Source organism: Malaya genurostris, chromosome 1 (assembly GCF_030247185.1).
Source record: "Malaya genurostris strain Urasoe2022 chromosome 1, Malgen_1.1, whole genome shotgun sequence".
Taxonomy (NCBI): Eukaryota; Metazoa; Arthropoda; class Insecta; order Diptera; family Culicidae; genus Malaya; species Malaya genurostris.
Genome location: NC_080570.1, coordinates 137467548 through 137491780, shown reverse-complemented (window position 1 = coordinate 137491780; position 24233 = coordinate 137467548). Strand labels below are relative to the sequence as shown.

At 39.0% G+C, this 24233-nt stretch overlaps 1 protein-coding gene across 18 annotated transcripts in view; it reads left to right on the top strand.

Annotated features, from left to right (window-relative positions):
• LOC131425894 (neurobeachin) overlaps nucleotides 1-24233 on the top strand; it is a 241630-nt gene that overhangs the window by 204483 nt on the left and 12914 nt on the right. For 6 of the 18 annotated variants that reach the window (XM_058588152.1, XM_058588150.1, XM_058588151.1 and 3 more), the window contains exons 16-21: nucleotides 9061-9780; nucleotides 10349-10458; nucleotides 20401-20625; nucleotides 20880-23634; nucleotides 23704-24044; nucleotides 24113-24209. In XM_058588152.1, coding sequence (XP_058444135.1) covers nucleotides 9061-9780; nucleotides 10349-10458; nucleotides 20401-20625; nucleotides 20880-23634; nucleotides 23704-24044; nucleotides 24113-24209 — 4248 coding nt within the window. The remainder of the gene's footprint in view (nucleotides 1-9060; nucleotides 9781-10348; nucleotides 10459-20400; nucleotides 20626-20879; nucleotides 23635-23703; nucleotides 24045-24112; nucleotides 24210-24233) is intronic. The other 12 variants (XM_058588162.1, XM_058588165.1, XM_058588163.1 and 9 more) reach the window with 5 other exon arrangements.

The following is a 24233-nucleotide window of genomic DNA, read 5'->3' as shown; positions in this document are numbered from 1 at the left end:
TAGACGACCCAATACTAAATTTCATGACAATTGACCCTCTAGTGTTCTACTGGACGAGTTCTAGTTTTCATCAAGCTATGGAAAAAGACGCATCAGCGCATTCATGCATAAAAGCATCGGCGAAATTGAATGATTTGCGGTACGGGTTGGTCCTCCATCCCCCGTATTCTCCAGACCGCGACTATCATCTAATTCAAAACCTGAAAAGGTTTCTCCTGGGAAAGAAATTTTCGTCGTATGCCGAGATCATTGCAGAAACGGATGCCTACTTCGAAGGCCTTGACAAATATGTTTTTTTTTGCTAAGAGCATGTTGAAGAACCGATGGATCAAGTGTGTCGCTCTAGATGAAGATTATACGGAAGAATAAAAAAGTTTTCGCCATGAAAAATCGACTTTTTCATTGTTAGGAAATACCAATGTCTGGAGCATTGTTGTTCTTCCAACAAACTACACTTAAAGGCGGGTGTACGGATTCATATCGCATCATTTTCAGATAAAATTTGAAGAAAGCAGAATATGTCAAAGTTTGTCCAAAAATACATGATTTGGAACTCAATATGCTTCTGTGGAAAGCAAAGAACTCCATTTGCAACAACTGGTACAGTCAATAGGCCCGTGAACACAAAGGAATGCTTCCAAAAGCGTCTACTTCCACTTGTAAGGTCCTACGCTTTTCGTAGGACTTCGTGTCGAAGGACTTCAATCCCCTGAGCGCACCAGAATTGCAGTCAATTAAAATGTGCTGGGTCTTCATGAAGCAGGCGCTTCTGGAACATCCTAAGGAAGTAAAATCGGAGGAAGCTATGAAGAATCAATGAACTCTCTCATAAAAAATTGTTGGTTCAAATAGTGTACAAGAGAAGTTGAAGTAGTATTAAGAGGAAGGTTCGTTCATTTTTGTATGATATTTCAATAGAATAAAACGCACATGACAGATCTAAAATGGTATCTTTAATTTGATTCCCTGAAAGTTTGAGGATGATCGTTTGAATGGATCATTTTCGCTTAATGGTTCCTTGTGATGCAATTTTGAGTTCGTACACTCTTCATTTAAGTCAAAATAAATAGGCGTGTATGAATCAAATGCCATCGAAGAATCATGGCGAGAATTACGATAAGAACTTGTAAGCACATAGTTATCACACCCCTGGACGATTATTTTAGAATACCTATTTTGACGTGAATATGTCTTACTCTTTTCAAAATTCGCCTATGGAAGAATGGGTAGAACTTAATCCAGAATATCTCGAGTTGTACTTAACACAGCAACATAATTTTTTCTTTTTTTTTTGTTATTCAATAATATAATATAATATTAAGGCACACTGCTTACGCTCTAAGATGCCAAGGGTATTTACTAATCTTAATTATCGTCTAACTTAAAACTAGAATAGTATCATTATATAATGTAGTATCGGGGTCGCGGATTCTCGAGAATCCAACTTTCAGCTGGCGATCGGTAGTGGCCGGTGAATTGAATTTAGGATGAGAAGATTCCAGATGGCGTTGGTAATTTTCTATGTTGGCCGCATTCTTCGGTCCGTGTGGGTCCGCGGGAAACACCCCCAGGCTACGAAGGCCCGGCGGGTGGCCCGCATGCTGGTCATCGACTTGAGCGGTCTTCCGTAGGCGGTGATGGTGATGTTACGGAAGAGAATGAAAAAAAGTAAATACTGTGGGAAACGGGGTAAAAAGGGGGTGTGGGAACAAAATGTTTGGAAACGACAGAGATCTAATTAGTTGCCATCGAGATGGAGAAGAAACAGGGAAGGGGGAACGAAAAAGTTAGTGACAAAAAAAAAGATCTTGTTAGCTCCAATGAAGATGGTGGACAAGGACTGGGATCGAGAGAATCGGGCGGATGTTAGTGTCGAACCTGTAGGTGGAGATTATACTTTCTGAGTGAGATGTAACAGATTACACTTGCATATTAATGTGTTTAAGGTACTGGTATATGAGAAGCATATATGAACTATCCCGACTCGCCAACACATCCCGAACCGGAACCTCAGGCGGTCTACCTCGGGCCCTGAGGGATTCCAGTAGCTTCGACCTGGCGTCGCGATACACTACGCACGACCACACGACATGCTCGATGTCCTGATAACCGTCGCCACAGGTGCAGAGCCCGTTCTCCACGATCCCGATACGCCGGAGATGTGCGTTGAATGTATAGTGATTTGACATGAGCCGTGACATAACGCGAATGAAATCACGACTCACGTTCATCCCCCTGAACCAAGGTTTCGTCGATACCCTGGGGATAATGGAATGCAGCCATCGTCCCAGTTCGCCATTGCTCCATGAAGTTTGCCAACTTTCGAGAGTTTTCTGACGAGAGATACTGAAAAATTCATTGAAGCAGATTGGTCTTTCATAAATATCACCTTCTAATGCGCCCACCTTAGCCAATGAGTCTGTCTTTTCATTGCCTGGAATGGAACAATGCGAAGGGACCCAGACTAACGATATTAAATAAGACCGTTCAGATAAAGTTCGCAAGTGTTCCCGTATTTTCCCCAGGAAATATGGGGGATACTTTCCTGGCTTCATTGCCCGGAGAGCTTCTATTGAACTTAGACTGTCCGTGACAATGAAGTAATGGTCTTTGGGCAAGGTTTCAATGATCTCGAGGGTGTACTGAATAGCAGCTAATTCTGCGACGTAAACTGAAGCCGGATAACTGAGTTTGTACGAAGCAGTGATGTTCTGATTGAAGATGCCTAAGCCTGCGGACTTGTTGATGTTTGATCCGTCAGTATAAAACATATTTTCACAGTTGACTGTTCTAAATTTGTTATTAAAGATATTAGGGGCCACTTGAGGGCGTACGTGATCCGGAATTCCATAAATCTCTTCCTTCATGGATGTGTCGAAAAACACAGCAGAATCAAAAGTATCCAAGAAATGAGCACGGTTGGAAACAAACGAAGAAGGATTAATATTCTGAGCCATGTAATCAAAATACAAGGACATAAAACGGGTTTGAGAGTTAAGCTCAACTAACCTTTCGAAGTTTTCAATCACCAGAGGATTCAAAATGTCGCATCGAATGATCAAACGATATGAGAGATCCCAGAACCGGTTTTTCAATGGAAGAACGCCAGCCAGCACTTCGAGGCTCATCGTATGAGTCGATTGCATGCAACCCAAGGCAATACGCAAACAACGATACTGAATTCTTTCCAGCTTGATGAAATGAGTGTTCGCCACGGATCGGAAGCAGAAGCATCCGTATTCCATCACGGACAATATCGTTGTTTGGTACAACCTGATCAGGTCTCCTGGGTGGGCACCCCACCATGATCCGGTTATTGTACGAAGAAAGTTGATTCTCTGCTGGCATTTTTGTTTTAGATACCTAACATGACATCCCCTGGTGCCTTTGGAGTCGAACCAGACCCCGAGATATTTGAATGTGAAGACCTGAGCTATGGTTTCACCCCTTAGTTGAAGCTGTAATTGTGCTGGTTCTCGCTTCCTGGAAAATACAACCAGCTCAGTTTTCTCCGTAGAGAACTCGATACCCATTTGAAGAGCCCATGTCGACAAGTTGTCGAGAGTATCTTGTAATGGTCCTTGGAGATCGGCAGCTTTGGGTCCTATAATAGACACAACGCTGTCGTCGGCAAGTTGTCTTAGCGTGCAAGATGTGTTGATGCATTCATCGATATTACTTACGTAAAAATTGTATAAAAGGGGGCTTAAGCATGACCCCTGAGGAAGACTCATGTAGCTAAATCGTATTGTCGACAAATCACCATGTGCGAAATACATGTGTTTCTCGGACAATAGATTATATAAAAAGGTGTTCAAAACCGGCGAAAGACCATGCTGGTGCAGCTTCTTAGATAGGATATTTATAGAAACTGAATCAAAAGCCCCCTTGATGTCTAGAAATACTGATGCCATTTGTTCTTTACGAGCAAATGCCATTTGAATTTCTGTTGAGAGCAACGCAAGACAATCGTCCGTTCCTTTGCCCCTGCGGAAGCCAAATTGTGTATCTGAAAGTAAGCCATTAGTCTCGACCCAATTGTCTAGACGGAAAAGAATCATTTTTTCGAACAACTTGCGGATACAGGAAAGCATGGCAATCGGCCGATACGAATTGTGATCGGAGGCTGGTTTCCCTGGTTTTTGAATGGCGATAACTCTCACTTGTCTCCAGTCGTGCGGGACAATATTACCCGTAAGGAACTTGTTGAATAAATTCAGCAAGCGCCTTTTGGCGGGGTCAGGCAGATTTTTCAACAAGTTGAATTTTATTCTGTCTAATCCCGGGGCTTTATTGTTACATGACAAAAGTGCTAGTGAGAGCTCTACCATCGAAAACGGTGTTTCGTTTGTATTTGGAGTCGCGGCGCGGGTGATCTTCTGTTCCGGAACAGAGTCTGGGCATACTTTTTTAGCGAAATCGAATATCCAGCGGTTGGAATATTCCTCGCTTTCATTCGTGGTGTTATGATTGCGCATTCGTCGGGCTGTGTTCCAAAGAGTGCTCATAGATGTTTCTTTCGTTAAGCCGTCTATAAACCGACGCCAGTAACCTCGTTTCTTGGCTCTAATCAAGTTCTTAGTTTTAACGTCTAACGCCGCGTAATTCCGGTAATTATCAGGTGTTCCATTTTTTCTAAATACTTTATACGCGGAGGCTCTCTCCGCGTTTAAATTTGTGCACTCTTTGTCCCACCACGGGTTGGGAGGACGGATGTTAGTTTTTGCGCCGGGTACACGTTTCGTCTGAGCTTGAATCGCAGTATCGAGAATCAAGCCAGCCAAAAACGTGTACTCTTCCACCGGAGGAAGTTGTTGAGTTCTTTCAAGTTTCTCAGATATCGAAGTCGCATAGCTATTCCAATCAATATTTCGTGTGAGGTCATACGAAACATTGATTTTCTTCGATGGTTTTGAGCCGCTGGTGATTGATATTGCGATCGGTAGATGATCGCTACCGTGGGGATCAGGAATTACCTCCCACGTGCAATCCAACCGTAGCGATGTTGAGCAAAGGGATAAATCCAGCGCACTTGGTATTGCTGGTGGTGCAGGAATCCGTGTCATTCCTCCCGTATTCAAGATTGTCATATTGAAGTTGTCGCAAATATCATGGATCATAGCTGATCTGCTATCGTCGTGAAGACAGCCCCATCCCGTACCGTGTGAGTTAAAGTCTCCTAAAATCAACGTCGGTGCGGGGAGGAGCTCTATGATATCACTGAGCCGCCGATGCCCAACCAAGGCTCTAGGGGGAATATAGATGGAAGCAATACTAAGGTCCTTACCTTTGATTGTAACATGACATGCGACAACTTCAATACCTGGTATCGAGGGGAGGTTAATTCGATAAAAAGAATAGCACTTTTTGATCCCCAAAAGTACTCCTCCGTAGGGATCATCTCGATCCAGGCGAATAATGTTAAAATCGTGGAAGTTCAAGGGTATTTCAGAAGTTAGCCAAGTTTCGCATAATGCAAATGCGTCACATTTCAGATTATTTACTAGAAATTTAAAAGAATCTATTTTTGGGATGATACTTCTGCAATTCCACTGTAAAACAGTGATTAGATCCGTGACCTCGGTGGATGATTTAGCCATCGAAGGATACAATCGCTGAGAGAAGGGGCCATTTTGCAGTCAACTGCTTCAAATATGTTTTTACTGTTGGCATGACAGCAATTAAAATGCTTCTAAGAGGGTCTGAAATATTGAAGGTTGTAAAAATCCAGTCCACAACATCAGAGAACTTGATAAGTCCAGCACCTAGTTGGTTCTCTGGTAGATTTTCTGGGACGCTTGGGGATTTTGTAGTCCCAGGAAGTCGTGGGAATTCCATCTCGGAATTGAGCTTTCCAAGACCAGGAGCTTTTTGCTTCGGTGGTGTGTCCCGATTCCCGTTAGCTGTAACTTTTCGAAGCCCTTCGGAAGACACCTTCGAACCCTTACTAGGTAGCTTATGAGAGGATTTATTGATTCTTTTCCTACAGCTATGAGGGACCGCCGAAGATGGCCCTTCCAAAGGGTCGTCAGAATCGCTCTCGTCAGTTGACAAGCAGGCATATGGGTTCGTTGTCTGTTTAGGAGGGGTGGCACTTTTAAGCATTTCGGCGAAGGAACGCTTGGAGTGCTCCTTTAGGGAACGCTTCATTCGATCACCTCGCAGTTTGTACGCAGGACATACCATTATGTCATGCGGACCCTCCTTGAAGTAGAGACACTTTTCAGCATCCTTACCGCAAGAGCCGTCCGCATGAGCCTCCCCACAGTTACCACAACGTGGCTTATTGCTGCAATGGGTAGCTGTATGCCCCAATTGTTTGCAATTAGTACAATTCATTACTCGAGGTACAAAAAGACGAACAGGCAGACGAACCCGGTCCAAGAGGATGAAGTTAGGCAAAGCCGATCCGGCGAAGGTCACACGATAAGAGTCTGATTGGGGATAAGACTTTGTTCCATCCCCTGCGATCGATACTGAATGCAATCGCTTGCAGTCCAGTATCTTGACGTTCTTAAGTGAGGGGTCCTTAAAACAACCCGCCCCGTACTTAAGAATGTCCTCGCAAGTCAAACTCGAATCGGTGACCACACCGTCGATTTCGACTTCGCGAGCTGGCACGTAGACGCGGTACTCCAGCGTAAAAGGATCCTTTTGTACAAGCTCATTAGCCTGTTTTGAGCTAGTAAACAAGACCCTGAGCTTGTCTGGCCGTATTCTATCAATACTTTTTATAGTATTATATCGCGAATTCAGGTCCCGCGATATTTTTAGGATATTTAATTTTTTTTCCTTAGACTTGGTCCGGAAATAAACCGCGTAAGGCCCGGCCGGGAGTGCAAGCCCATCGGGATAACTCTTTATGCGAGACTTATTGCTGCCAACAGAAGTCTCCATCTGATTATCGAGAAAGGGGGGGTCGGAATTTAAATTTAACATGTTGCGGAGCTACCTCCGCGCAGAAATAAATTTATCGGGGAGAAATAGAACGGTCGAATGCAGGGAGGAAAAAAAACTAAATATAATACTTAACTTAAATCCAACGGGGCCACAAAGGCCCAGCCCTCGTCGATCGGCGTATCGCCGCTTCGGTGGTGTGCAAAAAACCCCTCCGAGAGGAAAAAGCACACTCTTTTGTAATCCGCACAGTGATATCACTTACACCGCTGGAACTGTTTTGATTGATCAAACAATCACCGGCTAACGGTACTGTTTCGATCGTCCGCTCACAACAATGCACTGCTTCAGTATATAATGTGCATAAAACCTCTCACAGTAAAAAGCACTATTGTCTATTACACAATAGCGATCTAGTTTTGATCGTCCGGTCACTTTATCACACACGGCACTGGATTTCAACGCTTTCGCAGTAAACACAAAGAACGTCCGTTCACTCGGAAGGTTGAAACGGCAATGAACATAATTCTTTCCTCATGTCATCATAAATATAATTAGCAATTCATGATTAAATTTTCATCAATGTGAGATAACAATAAATAACTTGAAAATTTAGTTTCCTCAAATTTTTGGAAGCAATGAGGAAAAATTATCATAGCCGTTTTCGCACTGGGACGACGGTTTTGAGTATGACTTCATGTCAATCCCGATGTTCAACTGAACGAGTATAAACAGTAAACCATGGTATAAGACTCAGAATTTCTTCTTGTGCGCTAGATGGAACTGGGCGTCATTGTGAGGGCTTTACAACAGCAGCAACAGACCTGCTGCGTTCTGTAAAGCTTTATTCGGATTGGATTATGGAACTAAGTCTTGGTATTGAATTCAGAGTCTAGATTCTAGCCTACCTTAACACAGAACCTGTATTCTGGTCTGACTGCATTTTGATACTAGTTTCAGGTTTAGAATTCAGTTTCAAAATTAATTTCCAGATTTAGAATTTAGAAGACAAAATTCGGAACTTGGATTCTCAAACTATAATTTTGAATTGAATTGAGTTCTTTAGTTTAGGTTTCGAATTCAAGTTCAGAATTTAGTTCTATAAATATGCTCGGAACCTATATTCTTAAAATGAGTTCAGTTGCGGAATTCTAGAACTAAATTCATGAACTGAAGTCTTGATCTTGATGATTCCGAACCTGAATTTTGCCTGAACTGAATTCTGAGTCAGTCCCTACCTACAGCTACACAAAAAAGGTAAAACCGTTTGGTAGAATTTGTTTGTCAACTAGCCGAAATGGGAATGAGTTTTATTCATGTTCACAAGTTATGTCTGTGGCATTACACACCCGCTTTTTTTCCTGAAATGCATTATTCAAACAGCTGGTATTCTCGATGAGTCATATTTTATGCCCTCGGCATCACAGAGCTAATGTAATGTGTCTTTTTGATTTGGTCGGATTTGTTTGAGCTCAAGTGTCCGGACATTCTTCCTACGTTTCGATTCCAATATCGATCATTTTCCAGGGTCGCTAAACTATTTTAACTAAACGATCTTTCTGTCTCTCACTCTCAATGACGATTTACGTTTACTTTTTGCTTTGTTTTCGTTTGATTCCTTGTTCCGCTTGATTTACCTCACCAAACAATTCTTCTGTTGCTAGACGCACTTCTGTTGTGTATGCGCGTGCGTGTATGTGTAACCCTTTGAATGTTTGTTGTCCGCCATCGCTCAAAAAGCTCATTGCTACTCATATCGCCAGCCAGATCGTAATAAACTGCAACTACCTTTTCTTCCCGTTTTTTTCTTTTCTCTCTATTGTTTCACTTCGATTGTGTTCACTCATGCTGCCCGTGCGCTTGTTCCCTCTCACCATCAACACACAAATATAATAAAAAACACACCGCATTTGTGAATGCGGGGGAACACATACCAAATTTGGTGAATCTAAAAAAAACCAACCCGATATCGATTCTGACGCTGCAAAACCATCACCGCTCGAATTCACCACACGCTCCTTCCACGGTTTGATGTATTACTACAACTGATCTGGAATGGAAAAATGAATCCACCATAACACCCAAAATAACAACAACAAAAAACCCAATCGATTTACATGCACAACACAACACGCTCACTCACACCACCACAAACGAATGCAGATTCGAGCAATCGTCCGCTGTTCCCGCAATGGTCGCACCACGTTTATCCACAGTTCCTACCGGGTTCCCATCCGAACCACCAGACGGCAGCATCGTCGTCGTCGTCGTCGTCGTTGGCTGTTGCGGCCGCTGCCGCCGGTGGTGCCAACCAAGGCTCCCAGCTCATTAGTTCATCGTCCTCGATAGCCCTCGGATCGGTTCAGAACTCCGCGGCCAACCTGCCAATGATGCACCATGGCAGCAATAATACCATAACCTCTTCGTCCTCGCAAACGACGTCATCATCGTCCTCTTCGGGACTGATGCACGGTGGTAATAACAACAATAACAATCACAACAACAACAACAACAGTAACAATAATGGTCTGATGAATGTCCCAGTTTTGAACGGACCGATGATCCCAATCGGAACCTACAACGGCAATGGCTATCAGACCGATATGGTCAACTATTACGGCCCGGGGCCGACCGGTCACCATCACCATCAACAGCAGCACAATCTGGCCAATAACAATTCACTGACGGCGGCACTGAGTCCCGGCAGTGGCAGCCAATATGGCGGCCAAAGTCATCTGCGGTCCGGTGGCCGATCCCTCGGCCCTGTCGGCGGCGGCGGCGGGGGCTTGAACAATGGCATGATCAGCCATCCGGCGGTGGCCAAGCTCGGCAAAGGACTCAATAACGGTGATAGTCATGTTTATCATTGTAACGGTATAACAGGTATCGTGTTCCGTTCTGGGCACTCACTGTTGTGAACTACGAGTTTTGTTACTCTGTGTTTGTTTTGTTTTGTTAGTTTTTGTTCTGTTGTTTAAACATTTCTGTGACTCCTGTGAAATCCGGATTCCCGCCTGTATCCGCCCTCCGCTCGAAACAGAAACTAGAATCGAATGCACAACAATTGCGTTTAGTTTTTCGTGGCCGTTCGCCATCTTGCGTTATTTTTTTCTGTTCTCTTATGCGATGATTTTCTTGAGTGGCTTTTTTAGGTTCGATTGACCCCTCGGTCGGATACGTTTTTGTTCGAATTTATCACTTACTCAATCACACACACACACTGATCCCAACAAATAATCTTTTCCTATTCACCATCACCAGAAAACCGGAATCCGTCGTCATACACGCTTGACGCACACATGCACACTCGCACCGTATTGATTAAATGTTATTGATTTTGGTTTCGTTAGAACGAACTATTATTTGTTTCGTTAGTTTTCGTACTTTAGTTTGATTTTGCTTTCAACCGCCGGAATAATTCCAACTAACTTTTCACGCATTTTTTTTATAGGAAACCGCTCGTTGCAAGACGGAGACTACGAGGTGATCGTGGTGGACGAAAATAACTCCTCGGTCATAGCCGACAATGATTCGCACTCGAGTGGACCCCTCTCGATTAAGGTGAGTTTGACGTTTGTGACTGCAAAAAAAAAATTAACAAATTCGCAGTTCTCTTTTGCGATGTTAGTAGTAGATCGTAACAGTTTTCTAATCTATTTTTTTAACTTCAAGTAATGTTAACTTTTCGATAAAAGTGGTACAGACAAACAGATACAGTTTTTAATAATACTCTTAAAAATAAGTTCGAATCGTAGTTCACTTCGTCTTCGCTAGAATGTTTATAAATATGGTACTAAAAGGCAAAAAAATTGAAAGCCTCTCTAAAAGCTATATCTGTTTGTCTGTGCAAGTAGATCTGTTGTTACATTTTGTCGGTGTCAAAAGCTGTAAATCGGGGGTAGCTTTTAATTAACTTGATGTTGCTAAGCTAACTCGATATGCATGAAAGTTTATCGTCGAGGTTCAGAAGCAGCATTACCGGGAAAAATTAGATAGTCCTGGACAATGACGAGACTACCGAGCCAAACCGTTTCCGTTCCACTACTTTCTACGCGGTATCAACGAAGGAACTGGAATGGTGATGAAATGACAACTCTTAAAGTAAGGGGACATTATTATCACATGAAGGTTGTCGATTTCGAAATATTCTCTTCCAGAACAATTAACGAATTTCCGAAAAAATTTATAATACATGCAAAACTTACAAATAATTATTAAAGTTCATTAATTGGCAAAGCTTAAAAATTAATGAATATTACAAAATTTATCAAATTTACCATCTGCACTTAATGACTTTGCAGTGAAGTCTATTGCAAAAATGAGAAAATTTCCTCGTCGAAGTTTAGTACCCTGCACTTGATTTTTTCCTCAAATTTATTCAGAAATTTTACTTTAAATAACATAATTTAAAGGCTCATGAAATTATCAAAATTTATTCAAATATTTATACAAAACTCACAGAATATCTTTCGTAATAAACTTAAAATATTCATATTTGAAAAATTAATATGTAAAAGCTTCCAGGAATTTTCATATATTTCAGAGTCCAGAAGTTTTGTAAAATTCATCAAGTCTGAAAAAATTAAAAACTCCCGAAATTGACGAAATGTACAAAAATTATAACATTCATTACATTTGCTAAACTGTTAAAATTTACATTTCCCAAAATTGATATGAACCGAAACTCTTCAAAATATTGAAAGAAAAACAAAACTTTCAATTATCATCAAGTTTTGTAACATTTTCAGAACTAATGGTACAAGAATCCTTTGAAAAATCTTTCGAAAGGTTTTTAATTTAAAAAATATGGCAAATTTTACAAAAATGTACCAAGTCTAAGGAATTTACGAGAGATATAAAATTGACGTAATATGCCAACGTTGCAAAAGTTTTTTTTTTATGTTTCTAAATTTTCTAGCATGTGTTAAATCTACGAAAATGACCGTATTCATAAAGTACTCAATATTTACAGAATTTCAAATCTATTGAAATTTAAGAAAAGTGTAATTTCCAGATTTTTTAAAATATTTTTTCAAAATTTATAAAAATTTTATTATTTTCTAAATCAAGGAAAGAGTGTAGCCGGGTTTTCATATAATAACTGCCCCAAAACAGAAAAAAATTGATATACGCTATTTGAAAGGGTTTATATTGGAGATCCCAAAATTTTATCCTTTTAACTGTCATATTGGTGGAGTTAGGGTGATTCTTCTGATTTTCATTTCATTTAAATTTTTTAAAAACTCCTTTAGCAAAAAAAAAGGAAAAACTTTAAAATATTTTTCTAATTATGGGAAACCGTTCTGATTTTTTTCAGAATTTTTCAAAATGTATTTCATGCGAAAAAAATGTTCAAAATTTTTTTCAATCGCTCTTACAATTAGTTCTACTACTTTCTACGCGGTACCAACGAAGGAACTGGAATGGTGGTGAAATGACAACTCTTAAAGTAAGGGGGCATTATTATCACATGAAGGTTGTCGAATTCGAAATATTTTCTTCCAGAGTGACATATGATTTTAGAACTAAATTCCATGCGTCTCCATCGGATGATGACATTTTGATGGAGACGCATGGTTTTCCGAATGATTTATTTTTTATTATACCCGTCCACATTTTCTAAAAATCTGAAAAAATTACAGCGTAATGTACTTATAAATGATTTATTTTTGATGTAAAATCTAGAGTGGTACCAAAATTATAAGAGCGATTAAAAAAATCCGAAAATTTTGAACATTTTTTCGCACAAATACATTTTGAAAAATTCTGAAAAAAATCAGAAAGGTTTCCCATAATGACTAAAATATTCTTGATTTTTTCAATTTTTTTTTACTAAAGGAGTTTTTGAAAAATTTAAATAGAATGAAAATCAGAAGAACCCCCCTAACTCCACCAATATGGCAGTTAAAGGGTTAAAATTTGGGGAAAATCATCTCCAATATAAACCCTTTCAAATAGCGTATATCAATTTTTTTTGCTGTTTTGAGGCAGTTATTATATGAAAACCCGGTTACACCCTTTATTGCAATTTATATAAGTTTCCTGAGTTTTACAAATTTTATAATTTAGAAAAAAATGACAAAAATGACGAAAAATGCCAAGTTTTCGATTTTAAATTTATTACATTTGGAAAATTGAAAAAGTTTATAGTTGGCAATGGAATGAAATCAGCATTATTTGAAAGATATACAGAACTTTCCAGAAAATATTTGGAATTAAAAAAAAATAGTTTACAAAGTTGATCGTGTCTAAAAAATAAGATTTTTTTAAAGTTCTGCAAAGTTTCCAAACTTACAATGACAAATTTGAGTCTTTTAAAATCATACAAAAAATTATTTAATTTTCAAAATTTGACGAATTTTACATAAAAAATTACAATACTTGCAAAATTAACTGTCAAAGTTTGTGGATTAATTTTATAAATGAAAGAAAAATTACTGGAATCTACTCAAATTTACAGAACGTACATCATAAAAATAAAGGTCACGAAATCTTCTACAGGGTGATTTTTTAAGAGCTTGAGAACTTTTTTAAACAATAAAACGCATAAAATTTGCAAAATCTCATCGGTTCTTTATTTTAAACGTTAGATTGGTACATGACATTTACTTTTTGAAGATAATTTCATTTAAATGTTGACCGCGGCTGCGTCGTAGGTGGTCCATTCGGAAAATCCGCTTTTTTATCGACAAATTTTGTTCAGCGATGAGGCTCATTTCTGGTTGAATGGCTACGTAAATAAGCAAAATTGCCGCATTTGGAGTGAAGAGCAACCAGAAGCCGTTCAAGAACTGCCCATGCATCCCGAAAAATGCACTGTTTGGTGTGGTTTGTACGCTGGTGGAATCATTGGACCGTATTTTTTCAAAGATGCTGTTGGACGCAACGTTACAGTGAATGGCGATCGCTATCGTTCGATGCTAACAAACTTTTTGTTGCCAAAAATGGAAGAACTGAACTTGGTTGACATGTGGTTTCAACAAGATGGCGCTACATGCCACACAGCTCGCGATTCTATGGCCATTTTGAGGGAAAACTTCGGAGAACAATTCATCTCAAGAAATGGACCGGTAAGTTGGCCACCAAGATCATGCGATTTGACGCCTTTAGACTATTTTTTGTGGGGCTACGTCAAGTCTAAAGTCTACAGAAATAAGCCAGTAACTATTCCAGCTTTGGAAGACAACATTTCCGAAGAAATTCGGGCTATTCCGGCCGAAATGCTCGAAAAAGTTGCCCAAAATTGGACTTTCCGAATGGACCACCTAAGACGCAGCCGCGGTCAACATTTAAATGAAATTATCTTCAAAAAGTAAATGTCATGTACCAATCTAACGTTTAAAATAAAGAACCGATGAGATTTTGCAAATTTTATGCGTTTTATTGTTTAAAAAAGTTCTCAAGCTCTTAAAAAATCACCCTATATATTTGGAAAAAAAATATCTCAAAAAAAAAAATAATCACAAATTACATAAAATTTTCGAGATAAATGAAATTTATTTCATTTGCAAAACTGTTTTAAAGTGAGTGAAATCAATAGTATATAAAAGATATACAGAAGTTTTCGGAAAATCTCAGGAATATAAAAAAAATTAAGGAAATATTTTTAGTTTACAAAGTTGATCACTTTTAAAAAAAATTAATTTTTTTTTTTCGAAATACACGAAATATGCGAAAAAAAATTTATACCGCTTTAAAAAGAATTATATAATCCAAAATTTTCCAAATGAGTAAATTCACTATGATTTGATAAAAAAGTACAGTTATTAATCGAAATTTTCCGAAATATAACAAAATTAGCACAATGCTCAATTATCATAAAGTTCTGCAAAGTTTTAAAATCATACTAAAAATTATTTTATTTACCAAATTTGACAATTTTACAAAAAAATTACCAGATTTATAACATTAACCGTCAAAGTTTGTGGTTTCTATTTTTTGTAGGCTGAGTTGAACCTACAAAATTTACAATATTCATGAAGATCTCGGCATTCCCAGAATTTCAAAATCAATTTTGTTTATTTTTTTTTCAAAATTATAATAATTTCAAAAATCAACGAAATTTTCTGGAATTAACACTAATTTTTAAAACTTACAAATTTTGGAAAGGTCACGAAATCTACTAAATTTAGGAAACAATAATAACAAATTATACATTTTCAAAATAAATTAAGGCCATCGTCCAAGTACCATGCGCGCGGGTGGTTTTAGGAAATTTTCGATGGAAATTTTGAAAAATTTGACAAAACCAAAAACATACAGACCTTTGAAATACTTTTATCTGTCTACAGGGTGAAAATGTCTGGAAAATTCGGAGGATTTTCCGAGTTTTATCAAAAACAGCACTGAAAAAAGTGCTTTTTTTTTGTAATTTTTCACTATTATTTGAAAAAATAATTCGATGGAATGATTTAAAAAAAAAAACGTTATACTGGCAACAAGGATCACATTCGGAAACATTTTTTGAAAACCTTTTCACGCTTTTCATGGAAAATCAACGAATTTCATATAACCGATTTCGTGGAAATTTTTGAAATTCGTGGATTTTCTATGAAAAGCGTGAAAAGGTTTTCCAAAAATGTGTCCGAATGTAATCTTTGCATCCATCATAAGGTTAATTTGAAAAAAAAAATTATGTCATTGCATTATTTTTCCAGATAAATGTGAAAGATCACAAAAACACTCATTTTTCAGAGCTATTTTTGATAAGATTCGGAAAATCCACCGAATTTTCCGGCCATTTTCACCCTGTAGATAGATAAAAGTATTTCAAAGGTCTGTATATTTTTGGATTTGGCAAATTTTTCAAAATTTCCATCGAAAATTTCCTAAAACCAACCGCGCGCATGGTACTTAGACGATGGCCTTAAATTTATTTCATTTGCAAAACTGAATAAGTTTTCAAAGTGAGTGAAATCAACATTATATGAAATATATACAGAAGTTACCAGAAAATTTCAGGAATTAATAAAAAAGAAATATTCAGAGTCTATAAAGTTGATCACATTTATAAAGAATCGATTTTTTTAATATACGAAATGTACAAAATATAAAATTTTTATCATGTTAAAAAAGGTTAATTTTCCAAATGAATGAAATGAACATGAATTAATAAAAAATTACAGTTATTAAATTTTCCGAAATATTACAATCATACAAAAAATTATTTTATTTACAATATTTGACGAGTTTTTCATAAAAAAATTACAAAACTTACAAAATTTACTGTCAAAGTTTGAGGTTTCTATTTTTTGTAGGCTGAGTTGAACCTACAAAATTGACAATATTCATAAAGATCTCAGCATTCCCAGAATTTTAAAGTTACAGAAATAAAACAAACGAAATTTACAGATTTTGTTATTTATCTTCAAAATTCGTAAAATTTTAATATTTTATTAATAAATGAGATTTACTGGAATTTACACGAAGTTTCAGAACTTACATCATAGAAATAAAGATCACGAATTCTACTAAATTTAGAAAAAAATAATCACGAATTGTACAAAATTAATATATAAATATAATTAAAATAACGAGATAAATGAAATTTATTTCATTTGCTAAACTGAATAAGTTTTCAAAGTGAGTGAAATCAACAGTATAAAAAAGATATACAGAAGTTTTCAGAAAATCTCAGGAATATATAAAAAATTAAAGAAATATTCTGAGTTTACAAATCTAAAAAAAAATTCGAAATACTATGGCTGGTCAACTAAAATTAATAAATCGGTAAAAAGTAGCGCGGTTTGATTTTCCGTAACAATCTGCTTCTGGTAGAAAAGGGCAGACTATCAATACAACCTTCATAGGGTCTGTCGCTGACGATATCCAGCCAGCGACTGGCACCGAGAGAAGACTAGTGTTTGATGAACAGAGAAGATGTTTGGATGAATGATACCGGTCGAGTGACGGCCAGGATGTAGACCATGTTCGATATACGTTCTATCATGCCTAACCGTGTTTTAGAGTTGTGTCTATTACAAGGTTCAGGGTGGCGAAATGGTAGCGCGTATGCACGAAATGCATAAGAACACAGGTTCGAGTCCTGTCTCTGAGCGTATCTTTTTCCAAAAAATCATCTTTTCTGTTAAGTTTTTCATTCATTTGGCTTCTCCAGTATATGTATCCACTCAGTAATTGCAAAAACTGAGATATACAGAAGTTTTCAGAAAGTTTCAGGAATTAAATAAAAAATAAAAGAAATATTCAGAGTTTACAAAGTTGATCACTGCTAAAAAAAACGATTTTTTTAATACACGAAATGTGCAAAATATAAAATTTTTATCACATTTAAAATAATTTACACCTTTCAAAATTTTCTAAATAAGTGAGATCAACATGATTTTATGAAAAAATAAGATATTAACGGAAATTCTCCGAAATATTACAAAATAAGCAGAATTTTCAGTTACCATAAAGTTCTTTAATGTTTTCAAACCTACAATGAGAAAATTTGATACTTTTAAAATAATACTAAAAATGATTTTATTTACAAAATTTGCCTATTTTACAAAAAAATTATAAGATTTTCAAAATTAACTGTCAAAGTTTTTGGTTTCCATTTTCTGTAGGATGAGTGAATCCTACATAATTTACAATATTCATAAAAATCTTAGCATCTTAGCAGAACTTAGAAGTTACAGAAATGAAAACTTGTGGCAAAACTGTGCAAGTTGATAGTTTTCAAAATGAGTTAAACCGACAGTATATAAAAGAAGTGCAGAAGTTTACTGAAAATTTAAAAAATTTACAAGAGTTTACAGAAGCTTACAGTGGCCTCACCAATTTTAAAGAAATGCGTCAAATAGTCCTAAAATGTGTTCAGAAATTTATTAAAGTGACTAAGTTAAAAAATATTGCAAAATTTACATCATTTACATGACGATTTTGAACAGTTTAAAAATCTTTTAAAAATCCTGCTAAATTGACTAGAATTTACATAAATTTTCAGAGTTTGCAATTTTTTTAGAACTCAAATAATTGAAAAATATTAAAAAAGAAACAGCGAAATATAAAAAATATACACTATATTTAGTTTTAAACATGATCAGTATCTAACGGTGAAAACAGGTTGGAAAATTGACATGCGAATGCAACTATTGAATGAAAACCGCGAAAAATGTTAGCACATAGATGGGACTCGAACCCGTAGCTACTTAGTCGGGGAAAATTGTTTTACCAATTAAACTACCCTGCATATAAAAACACATGAAGAGATAGCCCAATTGATTAGAAGACCCAAGCATGCTTCGCTGTACTTGGTCACCACGGCATTCACTTGCAGTCCTATATCTACGGAAACAAATTCAACAGAACACATACACACTGATCACAAGTGTATTTTTTCCTTTCTACTTTGCCGTCGACACTGATTCGAGGTTCGAGTACCGTCTCTGCGGTAACATTTTCGCGGTTTTCATTACATAATTTCATTCACATGTCATTTTTCCAATTATATTTGAATACTTTTAAAAACTATCAAACTAGATAATATTAACATAATTTAGAAAATTCGTAAAATTTTTATAATCCAGAAAAATATGCGGGATTATGCATTACACATATTTAACTAATTAATCAAAATTCACAAAAAAAAATTAAGAAAAAACAAATTTTCGAAAATATACACATACGAATCTGCTATGAAGTAGAAGACCAAGCTTCGCATTGAGCTGTGCTACCTTGACTTTGTTTTCTACAAAGTTTACAATTCATTAAAATTTTGCGTCGTTTTCCAAATTGGCAAAACGGGTTAAATCTACATTATCTACGAATTTTTTTAGGAAATTGCAGAATATAACAACTTTATCAGATTGAAAGTTTACAGAAGTAAATTTAGTCTGCAAAAATTCTAGAAATTCATCGAGATTTATATAGTCAATTGATCCGAGGTTACAAAACTAGTAAACACTCACAGCAATATTCCGAAACTTCAGTTCGTAAAATTCACAAAATTGTTAAATGTACGAAGCACGTAATTTATTAAATACATAACTCGAAGATCACATATGATTTTTTTTTAAATTTATGAAATATTTAAAATTAGCGAAATTTTAAAATAAGTGGACTCACTGGAATGTTAAAAAATTTTACTAAAATTTATATAAAATTAACACAGTAGCAGTTTCAAAGAATAATAACTGCATATTGTTTCAAAATTAGGCAAATTCGACTCAGTTCGATTAAATCGGAAAATGCCTGTGTGTGTATGTGCTTGCACCATTCAGCGAATTTTTTTTACCGTTCAATTTTATCGAAGATGGCTGAACCGATTTCAACAAGCCTAGGTTCGTTCGAAACTTCTATTGAGCCATTGAGCAAGTTCGAAGATCAAATTTCTGTTACTTTCGGTTCCGGAGATAGAATGATAAAAGTGACGTAACCGACAAAACGCGTTATGTTTTTAACCGGTCAATTCTCTCAAAGATGGCTGAACCGTTTTCAACAAGCTTAGGCTCGTTTGAAGGCTGATGAGTTGTTGATCAAGTTCAAAGATCAAATGACTGTCTTTTCCAGTTCAGGAGAAATAATGGTGTAAGTGACGTAACTGAAGAGGTGCATTATTTTTTCCCCGCTCAATTTTCTGGGAGATGGTTGAACCAATTGTTACAAGCTTAGGCTCGTTTGAATGCCATTGTTGAACCATTGCTCAAGTTCGAAGATCAAATGGCTATCAATTCCGATTTCGGGGATAAAATGGCATAAGTGACGTAATCGAGTTACTGTACTCAAAAATAGTCAGCAAATTTCGATAAACTTATTTAAAAACTGCAATGTGGTCTTTGATCAAGTTTGGAATATTATGTCGAACATTCCCGATTCGGGAGATGTAATTTGTTATATGACTTAACCGACACAACGTAGTGTTTTTAGTGCGCCAAATTCAGGAATCGTCGAGAAAGCCTTAGACACGTTTGAAAGCTACTATTAGGATATTTTATAGGCTCACAACACGGTTGTTCTAAACATAACTGTTCCATATTTAATGGGAGAGATTATAATCTAATGATTGTAATAAATCAGAAAGGCATAATCACCCCACTATGTTGATTAGGAAGAGTTTTTTCCAATATTTTTGTAAAACTTCAAACTTACTTTCCAGTAGGCATAGAACCTCCTCATCTTTTACTCGTACCAACCTATTTACAGCACTTAAATGGTGTATTGTCTAATTCGTTTCAAATATTTATTGAATTGTAATGGGGCAGATTAATCGAATTAAAAAAAACAAGGTTTTTATCTGTAGAAACTCTTTTAGCACTCAATAATTTATTCCCATATAAAAAAGTAAGACCACTATAAAGGTGGCAAAACGCTACTTGCATTGCTCCTCGAGCTGGGAGTATTTCTTTGCATATGATTGCATCCAGCGTTCTTGTTGTTTGAAAAAAAAAAAATGTTGCTGTCTATAACTGCATGTATTTTCTCGGTTTCAATACAACTGTCAACGTCACCGTCACTGTCTGTTGGTATGTATAAAATTTTCCGTACACTCTCGTAAAGGCATCAACCTCCATCTACGGATCTTCGCCTGCTCCCGGTAGCCCGAATAGCGTCAACAGAAACAACACTAATAGCAAAATCACCACCACCACTACTACCACTAACACTAGGTATCCGGTTACTACTACTACTTCTATCACTACTACTAGCATAAGTACGATCCAAGATCAACCTCTGTCGCCAACGATAGAAAGAAAACAATCACTGATGCTACGTCAAACGAAGGTAAACCGATCGAAGTGTGCTTTGAGATTGCATGTTGTCCGTTATTTGCTTTGCATGTGTGTATTCTTCATCGATTAGTAGTTGCCTCATCGCTTGCTCAGTTTAATCTTTTTTCATCAACCTTCCGGAAAAAAAACTAGTCAAAATTTCCCACCACTCATCAGCGTGAGTTACCACAAAAATCTGTCCTCGTCATCGCATTTCTGTCCCGACATTGCCACTCATCTCGATCATTTCGTTCCGTTGAATTACAGAGCGTCGACTCGGACGCGGCCTCCCTGAATCTGAACTCAACCGAAAATGACGCCCCGGAGGTGGAAACGTCCAGTGAAATCATGGCCGATGACCACAAACCGATCAACTCGAACGATGAAAGCTGGACGGATGTCAACCTGAATGACGACGGTCCGGCGGAAACCGCCATCATACCCAGTAGTAAATCAATTATGCGCGGTGGTGTAGCACCGGATTCGGTTCCTGCCGTTGGAGGGCAGCTGTCGTCATCGTCATCGACGATTCCGAGCGGAACGGATCATTCGAGTAAGCTGGAATCGGACATTTCGGTGGTTCGTGTTCCCGACAATTATCAGTCGTCGTCCGCCGTTGGACGAGGCCGTCCGGATGATCTGAGTCTCAAAGCACCGTTCGTAGGTCAGATTCCGATGGCGCTTCCCTCGCGGGAAGCAAGTCTCACCCAGAAACTGGAGATCGCTCTGGGACCGGTCTGTCCACTACTGCGCGAAATCATGGTAGATTTTGCTCCGTTCCTTTCGAAAACCCTTGTCGGATCACACGGTCAGGAACTACTGATGGAAGGCAAAGGATTAACGACGTTCAAGAATAGTCACTCGGTTGTGGAACTGGTTATGCTACTGTGTTCACAGGAGTGGCAGAACAGTTTACAGAAACACGCCGGTCTGGCGTTCATCGAACTGATCAACGAAGGCCGGCTACTGTCGCATGCGATGAAAGATCACATCGTTCGAGTAGCCAACGAAGCCGAATTCATTCTAAACCGGATGCGGGCTGACGATGTTCTGAAGCATGCCGACTTCGAGTCCCAGTGTGCTCAGACCCTACTGGAAAGAAGAGAAGAGGAACGAATGTGTGATCATCTGATTACCGCTGCCAGACGAAGAGATAACGTGATCGCCAGTAGGTTACTCGAGAAAGTTCGAAACATTATGGGAAATCGACATGGTGCTTGGGGTGACAACAGTGTCGGTTATCAGAAGCATATCTTCTGGAAGTTGGATGCCTGGGAAGACGATGCCAGGAGGCGAAAACGTATGGTTCAGAACCCCCGCGGATCCAGTCATCCACAGGCGACTCTGAAGGCTTCGCTCGAGAACGGAGGTAACGAAGAAGCTCGCGAAACAGCTCGGGATGGAATCTACTCGCAGATTGCCGTACCACGTTCACAGCAACCGGATCTGCTCGACGACTCGGAGCTACTGATCGAGGATCGCGAACTCGACCTGGACCTAACGGGGCCCGTCAACATCAGCACCAAAGCAAAACTGATCGCTCCGGGTCTGGTCGCCCCCGGAACCATGTCAATTACTTCCACCGAGATGTACTTCGAGGTGGACGAAGAAAACTCCGAGTTTCAGGCGGTCGATCAGGAAGTGTTGAAATACTGTGACCACCTGCACGGAAAGTGGTACTTCTCCGAGATACGGGCCATCTTTTCGCGCCGTTATCTACTGCAGAATGTAGCGCTGGAGATATTCCTAGCGAGTCGTACATCGATTCTGTTCGCCTTCCCCGATCAGCACACGGTAAAGAAAGTGATTAAAGCTTTGCCGCGCGTTGGCGTAGGCATCAAGTATGGAATCCCGCAGACACGCCGAGCCTCGATGATGTCGCCACGGCAGCTGATGCGGAACTCCAACATGACTCAGAAGTGGCAGCGCCGTGAAATCTCCAACTTCGAATATTTAATGTTCCTGAACACGATCGCCGGTCGTACGTACAACGATTTGAACCAGTACCCGGTGTTCCCGTGGGTGCTTACGAATTACGATTCGCGTGAGCTGGACCTCAGTCAACCGTCCAACTATCGAGATCTTTCGAAACCGATCGGAGCGTTGAACCCATCCCGGCGAGAATACTTCGAAGAGCGGTACGAAAGCTGGGACACTCCCGGGATACCTCCGTTCCACTACGGTACCCATTATTCCACTTCGGCGTTCGTTTTGAACTGGCTGATCCGCATCGAACCTTTCACGGCAATGTTCCTAGCGCTGCAGGGTGGAAAGTTTGATCACGCAGATCGGCTGTTCTCGTCGATTGCACTATCCTGGAAAAACTGTCAACGAGATACTTCGGATGTGAAAGAACTGATTCCGGAGTGGTATTTCCTACCGGAGATGTTCTACAATTCGTCTGACTATCGTCTCGGGCAACGGGAAGACGGCAGCAATGTTGGGGACGTTGAGTTACCGCCATGGGCAAAGACTCCGGAGGAATTCGTGCGCATAAATCGCATGGCTCTGGAGTCGGAGTTTGTGTCATGTCAATTGCATCAGTGGATCGACCTCATCTTCGGCTACAAACAGCGTGGTCCGGAAGCGATGCGTGCCACTAACGTTTTCTACTATCTGACCTACGAGGGTAGTGTAGATTTGGATACAATCACCGATCCGGTGACTCGGGAGGCGATCGAAAATCAGATCAGAAATTTCGGTCAAACTCCCAGTCTGTTGCTGATGGAACCACATCCGCCGCGGAGTTCAGCAATGCATCTTTCGCCGATGATGTTCAACACAATGCCGGATGATGTGTGCATGTCGCTGAAGTTCCACCTGAACTCACCGATTATTCACATCTCGGCCAATACTTACCCTCAGCTGCCGTTGCCTTCGGTTGTTACCGTCACGGCCGGACATCAGTTTGCCGTGAACCGCTGGAACTGTCAATATACCGCTAGCATTCAGAGTCCAAGCTATGCGGAATCGTCGCAGAATGTCAATGCCAATCTACCGCTTGCGATGGATCCGCTTCTTTGTAAGTTTTATGACGAGTTTCTGCACTTCGGGTGTTAAAAATTCTAACGATTTTACTTCGTTTTTTTAGCTCAAATCAACGGTCACAACAACAGCCAGCAACAGAACCGTCGCCATTTGGGTGATAATTTCAGTCAAAAACTGCGAATCAAATCGAACTGCTACGTGACCACCGTCGACAGCCGGTTTCTGATTGCGTGTGGATTCTGGGACAACAGCTTCCGGGTGTTCTCGACCGAAACGGCCAAAATTGTGCAGATCATTTTCGGCCACTTCGACGTGGTGACGTGCCTGTCCCGGTCGGAGTGCAACATCACCTCGGATTGCTACATCGCGTCCGGATCGGCGGATTGCACCATTCTACTGTGGCACTGGAATGCTCGCACGCAGAGCATTGTCGGCGAGGGAGAGGTGAGAGATTGTCATATTGGGATGTGGTACCGGCTCAGAGTGATAACTGAATACCTTTTGTTTTGCAGATTCCAACCCCCCGGGCAACGCTTACCGGACACGAAACCTCAGTGACATCGGTTGTGATTAGTGCCGAGCTTGGCTTGGTAGTATCCGGATCGATCAGTAAGATGAATTTGCTTTTAAATC